Below are 20,043 nucleotides of genomic sequence, written 5' to 3'. Positions count from 1 at the left end.
GAAACCAATGTTGCTAACCTTGAAATCTGCATTATTAATATTTCAGCAAGAGTGCCATCAGGACCTGCAAAAAGATCCTATCCCGGACTGGTGACAGCTTGTCTGCATTTGATTCTAATCATATATGAATGCATGAGTTAAGAAGACATCATTAAAAGTATATTAAGTTTAATTATGCCAGCAGCAGCAGACAGTGAGTGCATCAGCTTAATGCAGAATGCATAATTAGATGGGACCTAATCCATTAGATTCTTATTTGTTAAGAAAATGTGCCTTGCATTTAAGTGTCACTATGAAGTGATCCATAGCTATCCAGAGGAACTGAACCACGGCTGGAGGTTATTTTCCCCTTCTGTTGTCTGTTGATTCTGTGACACGCTGCTAAGAACTCTCACAGCACAAATTACAGGAGTTGAGATGTTTTTATTGTTTCCTTCCAAAGAAACAGAACCACAGCAAGAGACCTGGGTCTGCCCTGCCCTAAGCCTCACACCGCCACTGACAGCAATTGCAGGTGGCAACGCCGTGTTCCAGCACGGCCTGTAATAGAATCGAGCATTTTCCCAATGAGTGACAGAGGAGGATGTTGCTCAGTGAGAGCTGGATGGCAACTTGAGGCACAGCCCTGAGCAAGGGGGTGGAAGTGCGTTTGTTGCTCTGTCCCTGGAGTAGCCCCAGGAGGCGCTGTGACTCACAGATATGCCCCTGGGTCACAATGCCACCTTGCTCCCCACAGGGGTAGTCATTTATTGCTGGTCTATTCCTGCAGGAGAATATTAATGCATGTTGCCCGGAAGGCTGGCTCAGCTACTCATGCTAGTGGGGGGTTTCTCCCCCGCCCCACCTATTCCATGGAGGGATTCAGTGGGTGAATAGTTCTGCTTCTACCTACATGTCTGGAGCCAAGTTGAGCTGGCACAGGCGGGTAGGGGCTAGGATGGAGGGAGATGACATAATTTGCAGCCAGTAAAGGCCAGCCACAAATGACTAACCTCCAGAGCCAGGAGGAAGCAGGGCAGGGACTGTGTCCAATTCAAAAGGAGTATTGTAGGCTCAGGGTTTCCTGGGGAGGTGCAGCTTACCCACCATTCCTTGCTCTGGGCTGTGCTAAAAGGCACAATCCAGCCCTCTGAGCCCTGCGTAAATATGAAGTATTATTACTGTAACCTTGTAATGCATTTGTATTGTCTCTTCTTACTGAGGCTTGGGGTCGTGCAATTGGAAACTATAGCATGGAGACGTTCATAGTGACTCTTTAGTTCTGGCTTCACGGAGCAGGGCTAAACTTCTTCCAATGTACTTTTCAGTTATTGGCTGTCGCCTCCAAATTTGCCATCATTGCTGTTTAGCAGACAACTGAATTTTCGATAATGCTTGCTGGATAAAACACCTCGTAGCTTTTCAAAAGAGTGTATTGCGGGCTGTTTCGACAATCACAATTGTTTCGCAATCTTCGAGGTTTAGATTGGATATTAGGAAAAACTTTTTCACTAAGAGGGTGGTGAAACACTGGAATGCGTTACCTAGGGAGGTGGTGGAATCTCCTTCCTTAGAGGTTTTTAAGGTCAGGCTTGACAAAGCCCTGGCTAGGATGATTTAACTGGGACTTGGTCCTGCTTTGAGCAGGGGGTTGGACTAGATGACCTTCTGGGGTCCCTTCCAACCCTGATATTCTATGATTCTATGATTCTATGACAGGAGTGTAGTACATAAGACACGGGAGATAATTGTCCCACTCTAGCCAGCACTGGGGAGTACTCAGCCGGAGAACTGTGTCCAGTTCCGGGGGCCACACTTTAAGAAAGCTGTGAAAAAATTGGAGACAATCCAGAGAAGAGCCAAAAAACTGATGAAAGGTTTAGAAACCCTGACCTACGAGGAAAGGTTAAAAACCTGGACCTGTTTAGCCTTGAGGAAAAGAAGACTGAGACGGGACCTGATAATTAGGGTGACCAGACAGCAAGTGTGAAAAATCGAGACGGGGGTAGGGGGTCATAGGCGCCTATATAAGAAAAGCCCCAAATATCGGGACTGTCCCTATAAAATCGGGGCATCTGATCACCCTACTGATAATAGTTTTCAAATATGTTAACGGCTGATCTAAAGAGGATAGGGATTGACTGTGCTCCATGTCCAGTGAAGGTAGGACAAGAAGTAATGGGCTTAATCTGCAGCAAGGGAGATTTAGGTTAGATATGAGGAAATCTGTCTAAAGATAAGGGTAGTTAAATTCTGGAATAGTCTGCCAAAGGCAGCCAGGGCATTCCCATCGAACACCTGTCTGGGATGGTCTAGGTTTACTTGGTCCTGCTTCAGCACAGGGGGCTGGACTCAATGGCCTTTCGAGATCTTTCCAGACCAACATTTCTGTGGGTGTGTCTACACTGCAATGTAAGCCCAGGGTTAACTGAATTTGAGTTAGCAGACACTGGGTGTGTTAATGTAGGGCTTGAATGTCTACACTCATTTGTAATCCCAGGTTAGAAATGTAGGGCTCCAGTGTCTACCCTCATTACGCAGGCCCAAATCTAACCACCCATATCCCAGACTTCCTAGCATACTCCCAAAATGTGGCTGCTCTAGCCCTTTGTAGTGCAGTGTGGGAAACTGTGACTGTCCACCAAACTTGACTGTCCAGAAGACAAAGGAAGTTGGCCCAAGGGGTTGCGGGATATTTTTGACGGACTCCCAGAGCATGAGTCTAGTGGGGCTGCATCTATGCTGCAAAGCAACAGGTTTTGAACCCTGGTCCTGGCTTGATTCAGGGTCAGACCCTCCACCCCATGGGTCCTGGGGCTCTGGGTTAGTCTGATTTGGCTGTAGAAGGAAGGGGGCTTAAGCCTGATCATGTGTTCGAGCCCTGGACTCACATTGCACTGTAGATGTAGCCTGTGATTACAGATCTTCCAGGTTGTAAATATACTCCTGAGCATTCTTCTTTGCCTCAGTCCATAACCTCAGTCACCATCGACTCCAAACTTCACAATGTTCTCCATTAACACCACATCTCAGCCACAGGCCCAACTGAAAATGCAAAGAATTAAAGGGAACGAAAGTTATTTCTTCTCCTTCATCATGACAAGTTTTACTTCTGCCAGAAGTGGAAGGATCTGTTCAAATTCATCATGTATTACTGATACTGTATCCATCCAGCTTGCCTCTCCTGCTCTGCCTGAGATTTTGTGGTTCAGTGTGGTTACAAGGAATTGGATATATGCATTGTGGGTGACTACGTGTGTTATAATTGTGAACTTACTGTGTTGCTAGGGAGTCTGTGAATATTCAGGGGATAAAGGGAAGGAGTTTTATTGGTGGGTGGGTGGGTATGGGTTGGTGGCTGTGACTATTGGTTTAACTCGTAAAGTGGGTTGACATTTTCTAGATTTCAATTTTTTGACAAAATAGTTCATTAAAATTTCTAATTTCCACACACAAACAAAAAAAAACCCAGGAAAAAATGTTGCTTACAATTTCATGAGGATTTTTCCTACCTGCTTGTTGAAATTTTTCAATATTCAATGACATTTTCATCAAAATTTCTAATTTTGATGAAAAATAAGGAAAAACTAGTGGTGACATTTTGGGGAAACTTTTTTTACCATTAAATTGCAGCTTCCTTGAATGTTTTTGATTGTGTTGGTCATATTTACCCTTGAGCAACCTTAGCTCTAAGATAACAAAGTATTTTTGTTTGGGGAATAAAAATATAGATATATTATGAGACACACAAAAAAAACCCTGACATTTCTTAAGAAACTTAACAGAAAATATAGATCTTCTGAAATGGACAGCCATTGATATTTAAAAGTGTGTGTGTGTGTGTGTGTGTTTGAGAGAGAGAGAGAGAGAGAGCTAAAAATAAAATATCAACAACAACAAATCAAAGACTTACTCACAAAGCAGCTCCTTCAAGACCGAAATGTCAGGACCTTTCTATCCTCATAACCAATTCCCTTTAGTGTGGTAATCCATACAGCTAGATGAAAGGGCAACCTCTGATGCTGTTAATTGTTCTTTTCAAAGGAGAACAGCTAAACTATTAGGATAGCTTTTATTGAGCGCTCAAAGGGAAATGTGTTAACCCTTGTGTGGTGGAATGTCAGGTGGATGGAGCACTATTGTCCCTGATTTGGAGCTGGTTCACCTCTTGGGTCCTGACATTAATATGCCACATCTTCCCTAGGACCCATAACCATATCCAAAGCTGTTATACCCTTTTATAAATTACATCGTGGACTATCCAAGGCTTTAACAGGGTTCGGTGGGATGGTTAAGATTCCAATCCACACTGTAAGACAATTTAGTGCTTTAACAGTGTCTGGAGACAACTCTGTTGTAACTGCTCTCCTGACACACCTGCATTTTTAGCTTGGCTCTCATGTTTCATTTAGAGGCATTTTCATCTCAAGGAAACTTTCCAACGTTTCAAGCTCACAAGAGAGACCCATCCACCTTTCACAGAGCTTTCACCATCTTTCTGAGCCCATCTGCTAATTACCCAACGGTACAGGGACTCTGTCTCCAGTGTGAAGTCAAAATGTTGAATGGATGACATCACATTCAATTTCCATGGCAACAGACTATCATCACAAACCATGGCTGGTAATGAGTTCCTGGCAGGATCACCCAGGGGGAGGAGCTAGCCGGAAAGAGATGAGGCTGTCATTCAGAAACAAGGATCATTAATAGTAGCAAAAGAAAGGAACAGCCAGGATCAGCCATGTCAATTGTTGTTGTGTGAAATGCTACCTTTGTTTTGTCAATCATTGGATTGCGTGTCTCCCTGCTACTCTTCCCTCTGCACAAGGCTTCAGTGTCATTTGAGAGCTGGTGGAAGCTGACAGTAGAGGTATTTATTTTCACAGGTTACTGAGCGAGGTCCGTCCAGCCACATGGACCCCCTACATCTCCCAGAAATCCTCCTTTGTGCATTTTGCTATCAGCATATCTCCAGTAAGTTCCACCAAAGCTCCAGGCCACTGGCCTATGCGCTTTCGGGCTTTAAAGTGAGACATAATACACTCTGGATGTTTTAAGGTACAACATCAGTCAGTGATTATGTGAGTTCTGGAAGGTCCAAGGGTGGAGGAAGAAAAATAATAAGTTGCTTCTCCCATTGACTTGACTCCTCTGGCCAATTGTGAATAGTGGGAGCTTTCCTCTCCTGCTAAACTGAGCCAACTCACCTGCTCTTCAGCACCAATGGCTAGTCTGAGGCTTGTCAGAGCAATTTTCACAGATCCCAAAGCTAGCTGGGACCCTTGTGATCATCTTGTCTGTATAACACAGGCCAGAGAACATCCCCAAAATAATTCCCAGAGCAGATCTTGTTAGAAAAACAGCCAATCTTGATTTATAAATGGTCAGTGATAGAGAATCCAGCTGACCCTTGGCAAGTTGGTCCAATGGTTAATTACTCTCACTGTTAAAAAATTATTAATTAAAATGTCCTGGGAGGAAAGCTTAGCGCAGTCATTCCTGGGGTGGGGGAAGGTGCAGCCCCTTGAGTTCATTTTGTGGAGCCTATCATTAGTTTACTATGGTAGCCCATAGAGGCTCCCAACTAAGATCAGGGGCCCATGTTGCTAGGTGCAGCCAAGACACATAGTGAGAGATGGTCCCTGCCCTAAAAAGCTTATAGGCTCATTAGACAGGGCAGACAGAGTGAGGGAAACTGAGGCAGAGTCTTGCCCAACATACCCCAGCAGTGCCCGGAATAGACCCCGGTCCCCTGATTCCTAGGCCAACCCCCGATCTGGTAGGCCTGCTTCCCTCCTGGCTCGTTGTGGAAGGGGAAAGTGTAGCCTGTCCCTGGCCAGTGTAGAGCAGCTGCTGAGGCTCATGTGTGAGAGAATTCTTATAACCAATGTGAAGCCAACAAACTGGGGCTTTGCTCTTGTGGCACTTGGCTGTAATGTTTTGACTGTTAAGGAAGGGCAGATGCCAGATGACTCTGCCGAGAAAAAGGAGGCTGGAAAATGGGGGTGAGAGGAGGCCTGAGGGAATGGAATCTGGAAGGCCAGAGGAGACGACAGACCACCCCCATAGTGAAAAGTCTCCCCCGCCCCAACCTAATGCCCTCTCCCGCTTGTCAGATCCCCACACAACAGCGGACAAGCCTCCCACCCCCTCAGCCACCCAAATCCTGCTGTTTTCCCCAACACAACCTTCCCTATCCCCTCAGCCTCAGGGCTCATTTCTTGCCCTCAGCAATTGCCCTTCTGTGCACTTAAGCAAAATCCATGTACTGAAGAGGGTCAGACTCCAGGCAGCTTCTTGGCAGCTTGGCTCCTCAGCAAGGGGACCACGCAGAGCCCAACAGATAATAATCATTGTGGGTGAACTGCCTGATGCCCTGTCTGGGAAAGGAAGCCAGGGGTGCATCAGCATCACCAAGGAGAGGCACAGAATTCAACAGCCTGCCAAGAGGGTGGCTGTTGCTGGACCAAGCTTTTGCGTCGAGATGCTTACGGAACACCCACCAAGAGTCAGCCAAGGAACGGGGCTAGTGAGAACAAGGGTCACTCCTTCTGGGAATTTACACACACACCCTGGTTGTGGATTTCGGTTCACAACACACCTGCAATCTGGGAAAGGATCATTAGCCCCCTTCTAGAAAGGGGAAACTGAGGCAGAAATACCTCACAGAATGTGCCTGAGGGGAGAGACAGGAACTGAACCCGCAGCCCATAGCTCTCTCCTATAGTGTCTTTAGCACAAGACCAGCTATCTGTGAGCAGCTAGTTGGTGCAGTGGGAGTTCACCTGAACCCTCTGGGGGAAATACAGCAATCGTTACTTCCAGGAAGACACATGCGTGTTCATACCAGGAGTCAACCTTTGACTTTAAATACATTCATTATGCCCTAACATTATGCCCTGACTTAATCCATGCAGGTCATAAAGGAGGGAAGTGCCTGCACAGCTGGGCTTCACTTGGAGTTTGCTTTCCATCCAGACTTCTACTAAGTTAACATAAGAGATTGAAATGTTTACAAAAAAAGTTGAAACAGGAAAATGTTATACGGGCGGGGGGCAAAATCTGGGAGAAATCTGTCCCAGTTTTGTGGCTTTGCCTTCACTGCAGTGAAACCAGCCTGCTGGTTCCTGTAATTGGCTAAGAAATCAGAATAGCTGTGCTCCTTCTGCTCCTTGGAGGCAGGCAGAAATGACTTACAAGGACAGAGTTTTCACTTCCATCGCCAAGCTCACCCGAGTCCACAAAAGGGGACTGCCTGGCTATGATGGGTTTACAGACCCTTGCCTGGCAGACAAAGGGTTAACATTTTCCCCATGGAAAGGGCCACAATTACCTGCCCTGAAGGCAGGGGAGCAAGGCTGGGTCAGCTGTAGCAAATTAACTAAACAACATACACACTATAAAGGGATGTGCTGTAGGGAAGGAAGGGGCTGAGTTTGGGGGAGTGGGAGTGGGAGTGGGAGTGGGAGTGGGAGTGGGAGTGGGAGTGGGAGTGGGAGTGGGAGTGGGAGTCTGAGTCTCCGTCTCCGTCTCCGTCTCCGTCTCCGTCTCCCTCTCCTCTCCTCTCCTCTCTTCAGCTTGTCAGCGCTGACTGTTACTTTGGCAGAGGGAACTCCTGGGGTGGACTCTGAATGGGGCAAGACATTTTTTTACCTTTACTCCCGTTTTATCATACAACTCAGCTGCTCCGCCCCCATCTAGGTGTGTGGCCATTCCTTTCCTGTCCCAGCTGGTCTGTCCCCAGGACCCCCTGGGTTTCTTGTTTGCAGGAAATCCCAGTGGGCCCCCCCCGGGTCCATTTACACCCACTGAGGTACTGCGTGCTCCAAACCCAACAGTGGCCCCTCAAGTACCTGCAGAGCAGAGCTGGGTGGCAAATAGTCATTGAAAAATGGCTTTGCAGTTTCTTCTGGTGGTGCAGCGGTGCCCTAACAACAATGGAGGACTCCCCAGGTAGGGCTCTATGCCGCCTCTACCGTAGTACAAGAGGTTAGAAGCAGAACAACATGCCAGGGGTCGTGCCCAGTATACTGGCACCGGGGGGCCTGTTGCATGCCCTGAAAGTGCTCTAACTTCCAGTATGGGTCAGACAAGCCCCAGGGAGTACAAAGGGAGCATACAGTACTTTCCCCTTGTCTCAGCTCTCCTGAGGGCTTGTGCTCCTGGATGTAATGCCCAGCACTTGGGGGCTGTGGTTGAAGGGAAATCTGGATGAGTTCTCTCTGCTGTAATGGGGTCTATCAACAAGGGGCTCTTTCCAGCCATTAAAAATTGAGAATCTGGTTATTTGTATTAGGGCAGTACCCGAGGCCCCAGCTGAGAGCAGGGCTCCGTTGTTCTGGGTGCTGTACATACACATTATAAAGAAACGGTCCCTGCCCTGAATTCACAGTCTAAATTGCAGTGGGTTTGCGCTTTTCTCAGAGCTGATTTCCTTTATGTTATTTCTGCCCTGCCGCACTGGGCCCAATCTCACCTAAACGGCAGTCCATGGCAGGCATATTCCTTTCAAAACATGCCTGAGTTTATAACCTTCTCGGAGCAGGCATGAGACGCGTGGTGCACACAAACCCATTAAGGCCCCAGGGGCTCCAACCTGTGCCTTTGATAGGAGCAGGGGCAGGAGAACTTTCTCTTTGCTAGTGGTCTCCTCTTTCCGGACGTAGGCTGTGCAAATTCTGGGTCTGCCACCTCTGCTGCTTTCACACGTGTTACTCTTTGACGGGCAACCTGTCCGGCTAGAAAAGCTGCGATGTGATTAAGCGGGAAAGAGGTGGGAGGGGAGCAAGAGATGGGAAGAGGGCACGGGGCAGAGCAAGAAGGGAGAAAAAGAGAGACTGGTGGATGGGGGAAAAGATGAGCAAAAGCTAGTTGTGTGGATGGCATGTAGGGTATAATGAGTTGTGATGGAGCTAGCCCCAGAGCCAGCAGCTTAACAAGACACAGCAAGGAAGCATTGCATGTACTGAACATCACACTAATGCCAAGAGAGACGGGGGAGGGGGAAACAAATGCAAAGAGCCGCGGCTACTTATAGATGTTGCAGGTGCTGTTTTTCTGATGAGCTTTGGCTGCTTCCTCTGAGTATGCAGCTTCCCTTTGGAGGTGCCAATGATGTAATTCTGAAGCAAAACCTTTCTCCGGCTCCCATTGTTTGTGAGCCTCGAAGACAAGCAAGCACTTGCATGCTTACCAGCTCCCCTGGCTTGAAGCAGCTCAGTGCGGAAAACAATACTCATTGTAAATACAGTCCTGAGACTTGCTCCTTTCAGACTGAGCCTTCTTTTGGTAGGAACGCAGGGAAGGAGGCTTAAAACCCTTAATTTGTATGGAAGTTAGAAGGTGGTGCCTAGAGATTTTATACCAATCAGCTTTGAAGCAATTAAGCATGATTGGGAAAAAATTACAGCTTGTTTAATGGGGTTGTCGGCTCTCCAGTGGAGCCTGGCTCAGAACTATTGCTCTTTAATGTGAAGGCTTCCTTCAAGTGATAAAGAGTTAATAGGATGTTACTTATGAGAGTGCCTTGATAGCTAAATTCCATACTAATAATTTACAAGGCATTTACACTAAGGAACTACTCTGGCACATTAACAGCCTTTGGTGACCTCTCTGAAATGAATTGGTCTCACTTCAGTTCCCATGGCCATGTGTCCAAATGGCCTATGTCTCTTAGGCACATGGCTTGAGTGCATCATAAAGGAACACTCCTTGACTCTGTAGTGCACAGCAATCTCAAGGCAGAGTCTTGTTCTCCATGATGCCCAATGGATTGCCTGTTTTACACCTTGGAGTTAAGAATGAGTGAATCCCCAAAAGTCCAACTGTCTTCAAAAGCACCTGAACTCTTGGATGCTTATTTACAGCTTATTTCCACACTCCAGATTTTTCTGAGGTTCTCCCACCTCCATCTTTCCCCATCCAATCCACTCACCTTCAGTGATTTCCAGCTTAGGGAAAAGATCTGGGGTTTTCCTCCCCTGTAGTAGGAGACAATATAAATTGAGGGAGAGTTCTAAAGCTTTACTCTCCCCATTCTATGTGTGTGCCGGAAGACATTGGAGTGCCAGTTCTGGCTAAACAAAGCAGATGGGTCACCATGAAAACTCTTATGCGGAGGTATCCACTTTCAGCGGTTACTAAGTGAAAACGGTGCCCTCCTCTCTGGGCCTGAACCGTCACTGAGTGTTGTTCTACTGATGTCACATTCCTCTCTTGTTTCTCACTGTTGGAGGGTCTTGGCCCTGCCAGAATTCTCCTGGAGGGCTGGAGTTTTTCTGACGTGGAATGACCTCCCTTCCACTTGCTCCTCCAGTTGCATTTAAGTCTTCAAAAAATAAAGGTTATATTTCTGCTCTGGATTCTCAGATACTTTTACAGCAAGTGCCATAAAAGGGAAGCGTCTGATTCAGTAGTAAATATTGCAACCTGTCATGTTCAGGACAACGTGTGCCCAGAGCACAGCACATTCCCTTAAGCGCCCCCAAATCAATCTGTTCAAAGAAGAATAGAGGAGGGGAAAACTCTTTCAGCATCTGACCATTAGCTGTTTTCAGACAGACCTCTTTGTGCATACCGTCCTTGCCAAAGGCTCCGGAAAATTCCATCCCTTTAATTTATAACTGCAGTAATAGAGTACTGTCTCTCTAAAGATCAAAGCCAGGAGACCAAGAGCCTGGGAGATGGGAACTGAAGGAAAGATTCCAATGGTATAAACTCTTCTTGCTTGTAGAATAAAAGGCAGCTGTTAAACCAGCTTAATGTGTCCTGCTTCCTAACATAGCAAGGGCCAAACTATTGTGGTAATTGCTTTCCCAGCAATAAATTGACTATGTACGTTTAGGTTTCAATTAATTTGCTTGCTCTAAATGAACTACCTCCTGGTGCTTTCAGCAATCAAACCTCGTTAACTGAACACAGTGTTTGCCCTATCTTCTTGGAAAAGGCTGGACAAAAGTAGGGCATTGGAATCCAGTGAGAGGGCAACGCAGAACAAAGGAAGCCAGGGGAGAAGAGATACAAAGCACAGACCATACCCTGCATGCAGGAGACATTTCATTCCTTCACAAGTAGCCAAAGGAGAAACTGGGTGTGGGTCTGATCCAAAACCTATTGGCGCTCTCGTTGGTTCCAGTGGCATTTGGATCAGGTCCTAAGTCCTCGGCAGCAGAAGGCAGAGTGGAGCGGCAAGCCAAGCAGTCGTTCCAGGGCATCTCCTTCCTGAGCTGGACCGCTCCTTCCAGGAAAGTCTAGGAAGTGGCAGGGATATAAGGCATATGGTGACTTTGGAATGGCACCACCTCTAGATCCATCTTCTGAAATAAAGATTTACAAAATGTGAGCCTAGAGAAGAGGGAAAGGAGGTGGGCTGAGGGCACAGCTTCAACTTCAGTGGAGAGGCAGGTGCTGGCTGCTTCGGGAAGCAAGCCAGCAGCAACCAAGCAAAAGAAGAAATCCCCCGGGAAGATGAATTCACTGACGTTTTTGAGTCCCCAGACTAGGCAGGGTGGGAGGATCTGGAGAGGGGGAATGGGCCCATCAAAGTACACTTCCCCTCCAAATGGATATGAATTGTTTATTTACGGTCGCATCTCTGATGTGCTGGGGACACACCGACACTCACAAAGAACGGTGCTTGCTCTGTGGAGCTCACAGTCTAAGGACATAGGAGCAGCAAATGGCTAGGAGAAAGGGAACAGTGGGAAGTTAATATACAAGTCAGCTAGATTCATGGCAAGCAGCACAGCAGAAGTGGGTCTTTAAGAGGATTTATGTGTGGACAGAGGAGTAGCCACTGAGCAACGGGGCAACATGGAAAATAGAGGCCAGAACCATGTTGATGCAAAAATCATGTGACACCAGCCTCCCTCCATCCCTCTTGTCCTTTTCCTTTCTGCAAGTTTTCAGGTGTCTGGGGCCTTCCCTGTCACTCCCACCCTTTGCAAGCACTTGGATCAACTCTTTTTTAGCCAGCACCTTCTCTCTGATGCCAGAAATGTTGCTGTTTCCACCTGAGATGATGTGACTAGTGTTGAGGTGAGGAAGGGAGGAAGCGGAATTCTCTTACTTTCAGCTCTGACATCCAAATCTGGGGTGGCCTTACCTTTCCCTGCCCAATGAAAACAAGCCCCTCAGAAATCAGTTCCGACCTCCACCCTGGAAGGGAGGGTGCAGGCCCAGCTCTGCCATGGTGCTGATATAAGTCAGACCTCTTAGAACCCCCCCTTCATAAATGCAGCCAGTTGTCTTTTCTCACTGGGTCTGCTCATCATGCAAGAAAGGTCAGATCCCTTTCCGTAGCCGGTTTCCAGCATTGTTTCTATGATACAATGCAGAAAATGTTCACAGCCAGTCTAAGCTAATACACCATTGCTAGCACTGGCATAGCTGCTCCTGTACTGAAAAACGTTTGTAGGGTAGAGGCACCTTCACGGTCTAATAATCTTCTCACCCCACCATCCCCTGGCTGAAGCAATGGTTCCAGAGCTCTCTTCAAAACCAATCAATGACACTTCTTTGTCATCTAAACAAGGTAACCACAAGTCAGTGTGATTCAAGGCCTACCTCCCAGGCTCTCCTACTCCCTACCACCCTGGAGAGTGAGTGGCAAGGTTTAGGAGTCAAACCCAGGTTTCCTGCAAACCTTGTGGCTGGCAATCTTGTAATGCTTTCCTCTTTCTTCCTATTTTTGTGAGACAGATCAGTTAGTGATTCAAGAGGAGAAAAATACCATTAAACCAAAGGAAGCCAGCCATCCGCCTCTTTCAGTTAGAACAAGCAGCTGTTGGAAATGTGCATATGTGGAGCAATAATGCCAAATGAAACAGTGACTTCTCAATTATGATCATTTAGGCTTTATTTAGCAGACTGAAAAGAAAGCACAGGGCTTAATTGCATGAGAGAGAGAGAGAGAGAGAGAGAACCTCTAAAGCCACCAGGCGCAATCAAATGGCATTGAGAAATAGCACTGTATCTGCGCTGGGGGAGTTCACTCTGGGTCCAAAATACAGACAGGACCTCTCCACTCTGGCCAATCTGACTAGTGTACAGAGTGAGTCTTCGAGAATGGCAAAGCCCAGAATCATATCTCCTCTCCTCATGATTTTTAGGTCTCCTTAAGGATCAGGGCTAATAACGTTCTAGCTCTTTTTAGATAACTTTCACCATCACCAGCATGAAAAGGACAGTCTGGGATTTGGATTCTTTCCCACGGCCATTGGTAATTCATGGTGTCTCCCTCTGGACCTACCGGGAGAGAGGGGGTGGGGGACATCAGGAAAGAAAAGGAGAGAGGAAGATGCTAGGAAGAAGAGCGAAGGAGAGCGTGAAGTATCCCAGGGGTGGGGATGAGGGGAACAGGGAGACCCACAAATGACTTGTGAAGACCACAAAAAGAGGGAGAGAGGAGGGGTGGACAACAGAGATGGGGTGACAAATAACAAAGAGACAAAGCAAATGAAAGGAGATGGGATGCTGCTCTTCAACAGAAGTCCCGGAGATATGGTCCAGGGGAGGGAGAATTACATCAACAGAAGAGACAACAATAGAGAGACATGAGACAAGGGAAGGAAGATGGATAGAATGGGTCGGAGCTAGAAGGAGAAAGGGAAGAGGCTAAAGACATGGAAGGAGGAGAGCAAAGGAGCGGAAGACACACAGCATATTCGTTTCAGTGAATTTCGAGTAATTGTGTTCCACTTGATTACTATGAGTTATATTGCGGTTGGGCCTGGAGGCCACCACCAGTTGGGGCTCCTTTTGTTCTCGGCTCTATATAAGCAAGTGGTAAATGGCAACCCCTTCCCCAAAGAGCTCTCCCAGTCGGTTTGGGTGGTTGATAAACTGCCCTGCATCTCTGTAGGTTTAACGGTCAGCCATGGGAAAATCCTTTCATTCTATTATTACTGCTAGGTGCTCTGGAGTCGGTAGTTAAGTACTTCGGCGGTAGGAAAGGAGATGAGACAGAGGAGGGAAAATCATTCCTCTGGCCCTCCTAAACGCCCGAAGTCTGGAGCTGTTCCTACCCAGATATCCATCCACAACTCCCTCCCTACACCACAAAGTGGGCACGGGCCTTCTTCGAGTGGTCACAACCCCATCAACCCCACCCCTTGCGGCTAGAGGCCATTGCATCTCATTTACACACCTCTTCTGTGCCCTTCCCCAACTAGTCCTTTGCACCCCCAGAGAAGTGCACCCCACACTGGGAAATGCTGGCATAGAGCTTAGGAAGATATTTAGGACCCAAGTTGCAGAGCTAACTTTTCTAAGGTGCCTTCTGAATTTTCCCTGTGGCATAGGCCAGCATTCATCCATAGGCCCATAGCTGCAGGTACAAGATAGCTCCTTGCATAATAGCACCCCTAAATTCAGGGTTTTGCACATACCAACTGCCAACTCACAGATGCTGGCAGTTTCCAGTTCAGACGTCTCCTGTGAAAATTTGGCCCTAAAAGTTGAAAATCACAAACTAGATTAGCTGTGCCGTACAATGCAGCCAACGTAAAAAAGAAGCAGAACTCCCTCAGTATAAAGCCCCATTCCCACCCCTTCCTTCTAAAAGACACTTTTGTTGGCCATTCAGTTTTTCTTCCTTTTTTAAAAAAAAAACCTTTGCTAGCTATGTTTCTCAATGAGAGCATCTAAAAATAAAATGAAAAGCCACCATCACGCCTGGCCTTGTTGCAACATCCCATGGAAATTATTGTGGTTTCTTGCTGCTGCTACATAATTGTTTAAGTGGTGGAGTGAACTGGTGTGGTTTTGTTGGGGTTTTTTCTTTCCCGTGGTCTGATTATTTTAAGCCTTCTGCGAGTCCCACACGATTGAACCTAACGTTATCTCATGCACACAGTTGTCGTCTCATTAAAAGGAAATCAGAGAAATTGACTTTAATAAATGTTAACACCATCTGTGAAAAATCCAGCAATTAAATCTTCCTGACCCTAGACCTTTGAAAATGACACATGGTAAATCCCTTTCAGTCTTAATAAGTCCAGCCCATCAAAAGATGGTAGCACTGGAGGAGGAGGGGAGAAGGTTGGGGAGGGAGAGAAAAGGGGAGATTAATACTTAAAAAAAGTAAGAGACAAAGAATGACTATGCCATTTTCTATCATACAGACCAAAAAGCAGAACAGAATGAGCATCATTAGAATTGGATCGATAAGATGCACTCACTCCAAGCAACATGGGAGGGGTAAAGGGATGTGGGGGAGGGTGGCACAAGAGTAGTGACTTGACCTACCATTGAGGGCACCACATGCCTCATTAGACAGATTTCCAAGGATGCTTAAAGAATTCTATTTACCCTATAGCTATAATTTTGTTTTCATATGAGTCTCAAGCACAGAGATATTGTGGGCATTGGAATCAACTGGACCACAGGCGAGGGATTAACTCCACAGACTGTATTGTCAACTCATAGATAGTAATAATCATAGAACTGGAAGGGACCTAGAGAGGTCATCTAGTCCAGTCCCCTGCACTCAAGGCAGGACTAAGTATTATCTAGACCATCCCTGACAGGTGTTTGTCCAACCTCCTTAAAATCTCTTTAAAACCTCCAATGATGGAGATTCCACAATCTCCTTGGGCAATTTATTCCAGTGCTTCACCACCCTGATAGGAAGTTTTTCCTAATGTCTCACCTAAACTAGGTGATCAGAATGGTCCCTTCTGACCTTAGTATCTATGAATCTATAAACCTCCCTTGCTGCAATTTAAGCCCATTGCTTCTTGTCCTATCCTCACAGGTTAATGAGAACAATTTTTCTACCTCCTTCTCATAACACCTTTTATGTACTTAAAAACTGTTATCATGTCCCCCCTCAGTCTTCTCTTCTCCAGACTAAACAAACCCAGTTCTTCCAATCTTTCCTCATAGGTCATCTTTTCTAGACCTTGAATCATTTTTGTTGCTCTGCTCTGGACTTTCTCCAGTTTGTCCACATCTTTCCTGAAATGTGGCACCCAGAATTGGACACAATACTCCAGTTGAGGCTGTATCAGCATGGTGTACAGTGGAAGAATTACTTCTTGTATCTTGAAAAAAGAAAAGGAGTACTTGTGGCACCTTAGAGACTAACAAATTTATTAGAGCATAAGCTTTCGTGAGCTACAGCTCACTTCATCGGATGCATCGGATACTCTGAAACCTGTTCTTGTATCTTGTTTACAACATTCCCGCCAGTACATCCCAGAATGATGTTCACTTTTTTTGCAACAGTGTTACACTGTTGATTCATATTTAGCTTATGATCCACCATGACCCCCAGATCTCTTTCTGCAGTACTCCTTCCTAGCCAGTCATTTCCCATTTTGTATGTATGATTGTTCCTTCCTAACTCGAGTACTTTGCCTTTGTCCTTGTTGGATTTCATCCTGTTTACTTCAGACCAGTTTGTCCAGATCATTATGAATTTTAATCCTATCCTCCAAAGTACTTGGAACCTCTCCCAGCTTGGTATTGTCCACAAACTTGGTAAGTGTGCTCTCTATGCTATTGTCTAAATCGTTGATGAAGATATTGAACAGAACCAGACCCAGAACTGATCCCTGCGGGACCCCACTTGATATGTCCTTCCAGTTTGACTGTGAACCACTGATAATACACTCTGGGAACAGTTTTCCAACCAGTTTTGCACCCACCTTATACTAGCTCCATCTAGGTTGTATTTCCCTAGTTTGTTTATGAGAAGGTCATGAGAGACAGTATCAAATGCCTTTCTAACGTGAAGATATACCACATCTATTGCTTCCCCCCATCCACAAGGCTTGTTACCCTGTCATGTGGTACTTTTGGCACGGTTGCTTCCAGTGGCAGGTGGAAATAACCAGCTGGTGTTACCTGAAGTCAGAACTCCTCAGAAATGGAGAAATTGGGCCTGATTCAAACTTGGGATGAAGATGTGGGGAAGCCAGCAATTCCTATTGTGTTTGGACCAGTACTCTCCTTCTTAAACATGAATCCCTGGGTGGAAGGAAATTGTGTGCAGTGGGGTCAGTAATATTTTGTGATATGTTTAGAAAGCTGTTGGAGAAGGAAGACAAGAGGAAAGTGAATTAAGTAAGGGAGGAGGAGAAGCCAGAGGAGGAGGCTGCTGAAAAGCAGAAGAGGATTAAGCAGGGGCAATATGATCCACTTGTAATCAAATAGGGAGTATCTCAAGAGATCTGGGTTCAAAGCATAGTTCTGCTACCAACTCACTCTGTGACCTTGGACAAGCTGCTTGATCTCTCTGAGCATCACTTTGTCCATCTCTTGTCAAGTGGGAATAATAATCTTTTCTCAGAGGTAAGGGGCTTGATTCATGTTGAGCGTGTGTAGCGTACTGTGAGATCCGAGGACAAAAGGCACAAAGTATAATTCCTAGTTCTGATTTACTCCGACTTTCCTGGCTGTCCACTGCCCAACTGCTGTTACTTTTATTACTTAGACCCAACATTTCCCTTTTCATTCTATTCCCATTATCCTGCTCTTTCAGCTCTCTAATCTCGAGTGGCTGAATTGGGGCACAACTGGGAAATAGCTGTTTTTGTGCACAGCCAGGTGAGACACTGGCAGTGAGAAATCGCTGATGCACAGGAACTCATTAGCACAAATGTCTAGAAAGCCTGATAAGAATCCTCCAATAAGCCTGCCCAAGTGATAACAGCACTGGAAGAGGAAGAGAAATGGCTAGCCAGGGACTATAGGTTTGATTGGATTGTAACGAACCTTTAATGCAGACACACATTTGCCTGTAATAAAGTTTGCTGGGCCAAAAGAATTTTGCTAAGAGTACACATGATGGATGAGTGCCCAAGAGACACAATGGCCCAGAAAGCGGAGCTGCTGATGTGCAGGTGGGGTAGGTGGGGGACATAGGAACTCTCTCTGGCTGGACTGGGGAACCCAGAAATGACCAAGCCCAGTTTATAAAGGCAAATGGAAAAGCAAAAGCTAGAAGTGCCTTGGGCAGGAATTGCCATCTCATCTCTACAGGGGAGACCATCTGGTCAGAGTCAAGGTGCGTTGCCCAGTTGCAGCATGGAGGTGCTCGGTCTGCTTGTGCTGTATGTGCACTGTGGAGTAATGCTGTAGAGGACTTTCGTTGCAAGGGCTCGCAGTGCCTTTCACGCCTCCTTGGCACAGTGGGTGCTGTCAGGCATCTCCACTCAGGCTTCCCTCATGTTGACCCTATGGCGCTCATTCCTGTTGGCTGACTTTTTTTGTTGCCCATGAAATCCTTGTTCTGTGGCCCCTCCCTCATCTGAGGGGTGGGGCTTCCACTCCATGGGTGGCTTCTGCCACTCCATGGGTGACTTCCTAGGACTTAAATAGGCTAATGCCTTTCACACCTCTGGGTGCTGTCCAGGGTTCTCTGCTTAGTGTCCCCTTCCAGGCCCCTAGCCTCATTCCCCTTCCTGTTTTGTCCCCTGTACTCAGTTGATCCTTGTGGACTATCCCTTCGACTTTAGGGGAAGATCTTTATTGCATTTGTGGATGGTGCTTTGAAGGCTCCACCTGCCAATGCGGGAATCAAACAAGCCAGCACCTTTCACTAGCACTGACAGATGCAAAATCCATTGAGTGTGTGTGTGCACCTTGGGTTTTTTCCCCACAGGGCCCCTGGCTCCCACCTCAGGCTTTACTAAAACCACACAGAACATGGCTCTCCCTCAGTTGTGAGCTTGCCCAGATTCCATGCTGCCGGGGCTCAGTGAGCAATCTCACGTCCTATAGGGGCTAAATTATCCCAAGGCTACCTGGGGCAGGATTAGGACGATGTCTAACTTCAGCTTTGGAATTTCCTCAGCGGCTCTTGTTAGCTGAAGGCGCTCTGCCTACAGCGACTATTAATGCAAAGAGCCCCTGTTCAGCTGGCACACGAATCTGAGCCAGCCAGCGGAGTCACTCCACGTCCCAGCTCTGGTGCAAGCATGGTGGGTCTGTCCCCTGATATGAAAGAAAGACAGCATCCAGGGCATTATGTATCCTCCTCCCCGCCACCCGCCGATGCTAGATTCTTCTTATCAGAGCTAAAATAGCCACAGGCTTTTTCTCACAGTGCCAGGGTCTGCTTGGGCCCTGAGAACTCTGCTTCCTCTGTGGCAAAGGAGCCTTTAATTTCCAAGGCAATTTGGCTTTGGGCAAAAAGCGATCTCCTCACCTCAGCCTGCTACAGTGTTATCTCCCACATCCCACACTGCCATGCCACTGAGAAACGGCTCTGCTAATCAGCTGTGCTGGGTAAGATGTGAGTGACTTAGAGCCCCGGGGCGGAGGGGCCAAGGAAAGTTGGTTTGGTTGACTTGTTTGTTTTAGTTATTTATTCAGCCTCTCTCTCCGGTGCAGAGCCCCTGTCTGCTGCTGAGCGACAAGCCGCAAGGAGGCTGTGGTCTCGTCGCCATCTCTCCAACCCTGGCCAGTTCTCTCAGCCTCCATTTTCTGCCAGGTCCTGTTGCCACTAACACGCCGGCTGCACGGAGGAGCCCCCGCGTAAGTCTCTGCCAAGCTGCCATCCTGCCCCGTGTCTGGCAGCATGGAAATGCTGTCGCCCAGCACAATGCAGATAGAAGGGCAGGATGGCAGGGAGAAGAGAAGCACGGGGCAACTCGTGACTTACTCAAACAGAATCCACCAGAATGACTGTGTTGGGACAGAGCTGCAGCACCGGAATTATACACCCACCAGCAACCGCCCTACATGTGGCATGCCACGCAAATTGTTTGACCTCAACGCTAATTGCTTTGCTAGCAATTTGCATATGTGCTACTAATGTGAATATGCCCATGTGCTTCAGCTCAAGGCGCCCTGCCCCAAGCCGTGGCAGGGGTTAGGACCTTCAGCCTGGGCTGTGGAGGGGGCGTGTGCCACTTGGCAGGATGGGCCCAACCTTGCCTCCGTTCCCCCTCCCAGTGCACCATGGCTCCTGCATACAGAGTGATTTCCCTTGTTGTGGATGCTCCTAAAGCTCAAAGCTCTTGGCCAGCAGAGCATTGCGAACCATGTGGTGCTGCCTGGCAGGGGGAGGTCAAGGAGATGTCTCCTGGTTCCCTGGAATGTCCTGCTTGGGTGAGG

General features: G+C 47.1%; 1 protein-coding gene across 1 annotated transcript in view; it reads right to left on the bottom strand.

Annotated features, from left to right (window-relative positions):
* Nucleotides 1-1,600: 1,600 nt before the first annotated feature.
* The window catches only part of LOC119860079 (LON peptidase N-terminal domain and RING finger protein 1-like), an 80,911-nt gene continuing 62,468 nt past the window's right edge, over nt 1,601-20,043 (bottom strand). The window contains exon 12 of the mRNA XM_038413284.2: nt 1,601-3,024. Within this exon, the coding sequence (XP_038269212.1) occupies nt 2,962-3,024 (63 nt within the window). The 3' untranslated portion in view covers nt 1,601-2,961. The remainder of the gene's footprint in view (nt 3,025-20,043) is intronic.

The sequence above is a fragment of the Dermochelys coriacea genome, chromosome 8 (assembly GCF_009764565.3).
Source record: "Dermochelys coriacea isolate rDerCor1 chromosome 8, rDerCor1.pri.v4, whole genome shotgun sequence".
Lineage (NCBI taxonomy): Eukaryota > Metazoa > Chordata > Testudines > Dermochelyidae > Dermochelys > Dermochelys coriacea.
The sequence above is the reverse complement of the archived record's forward strand: the minus strand, read 5'-3'. Positions and strand labels throughout refer to the sequence as shown.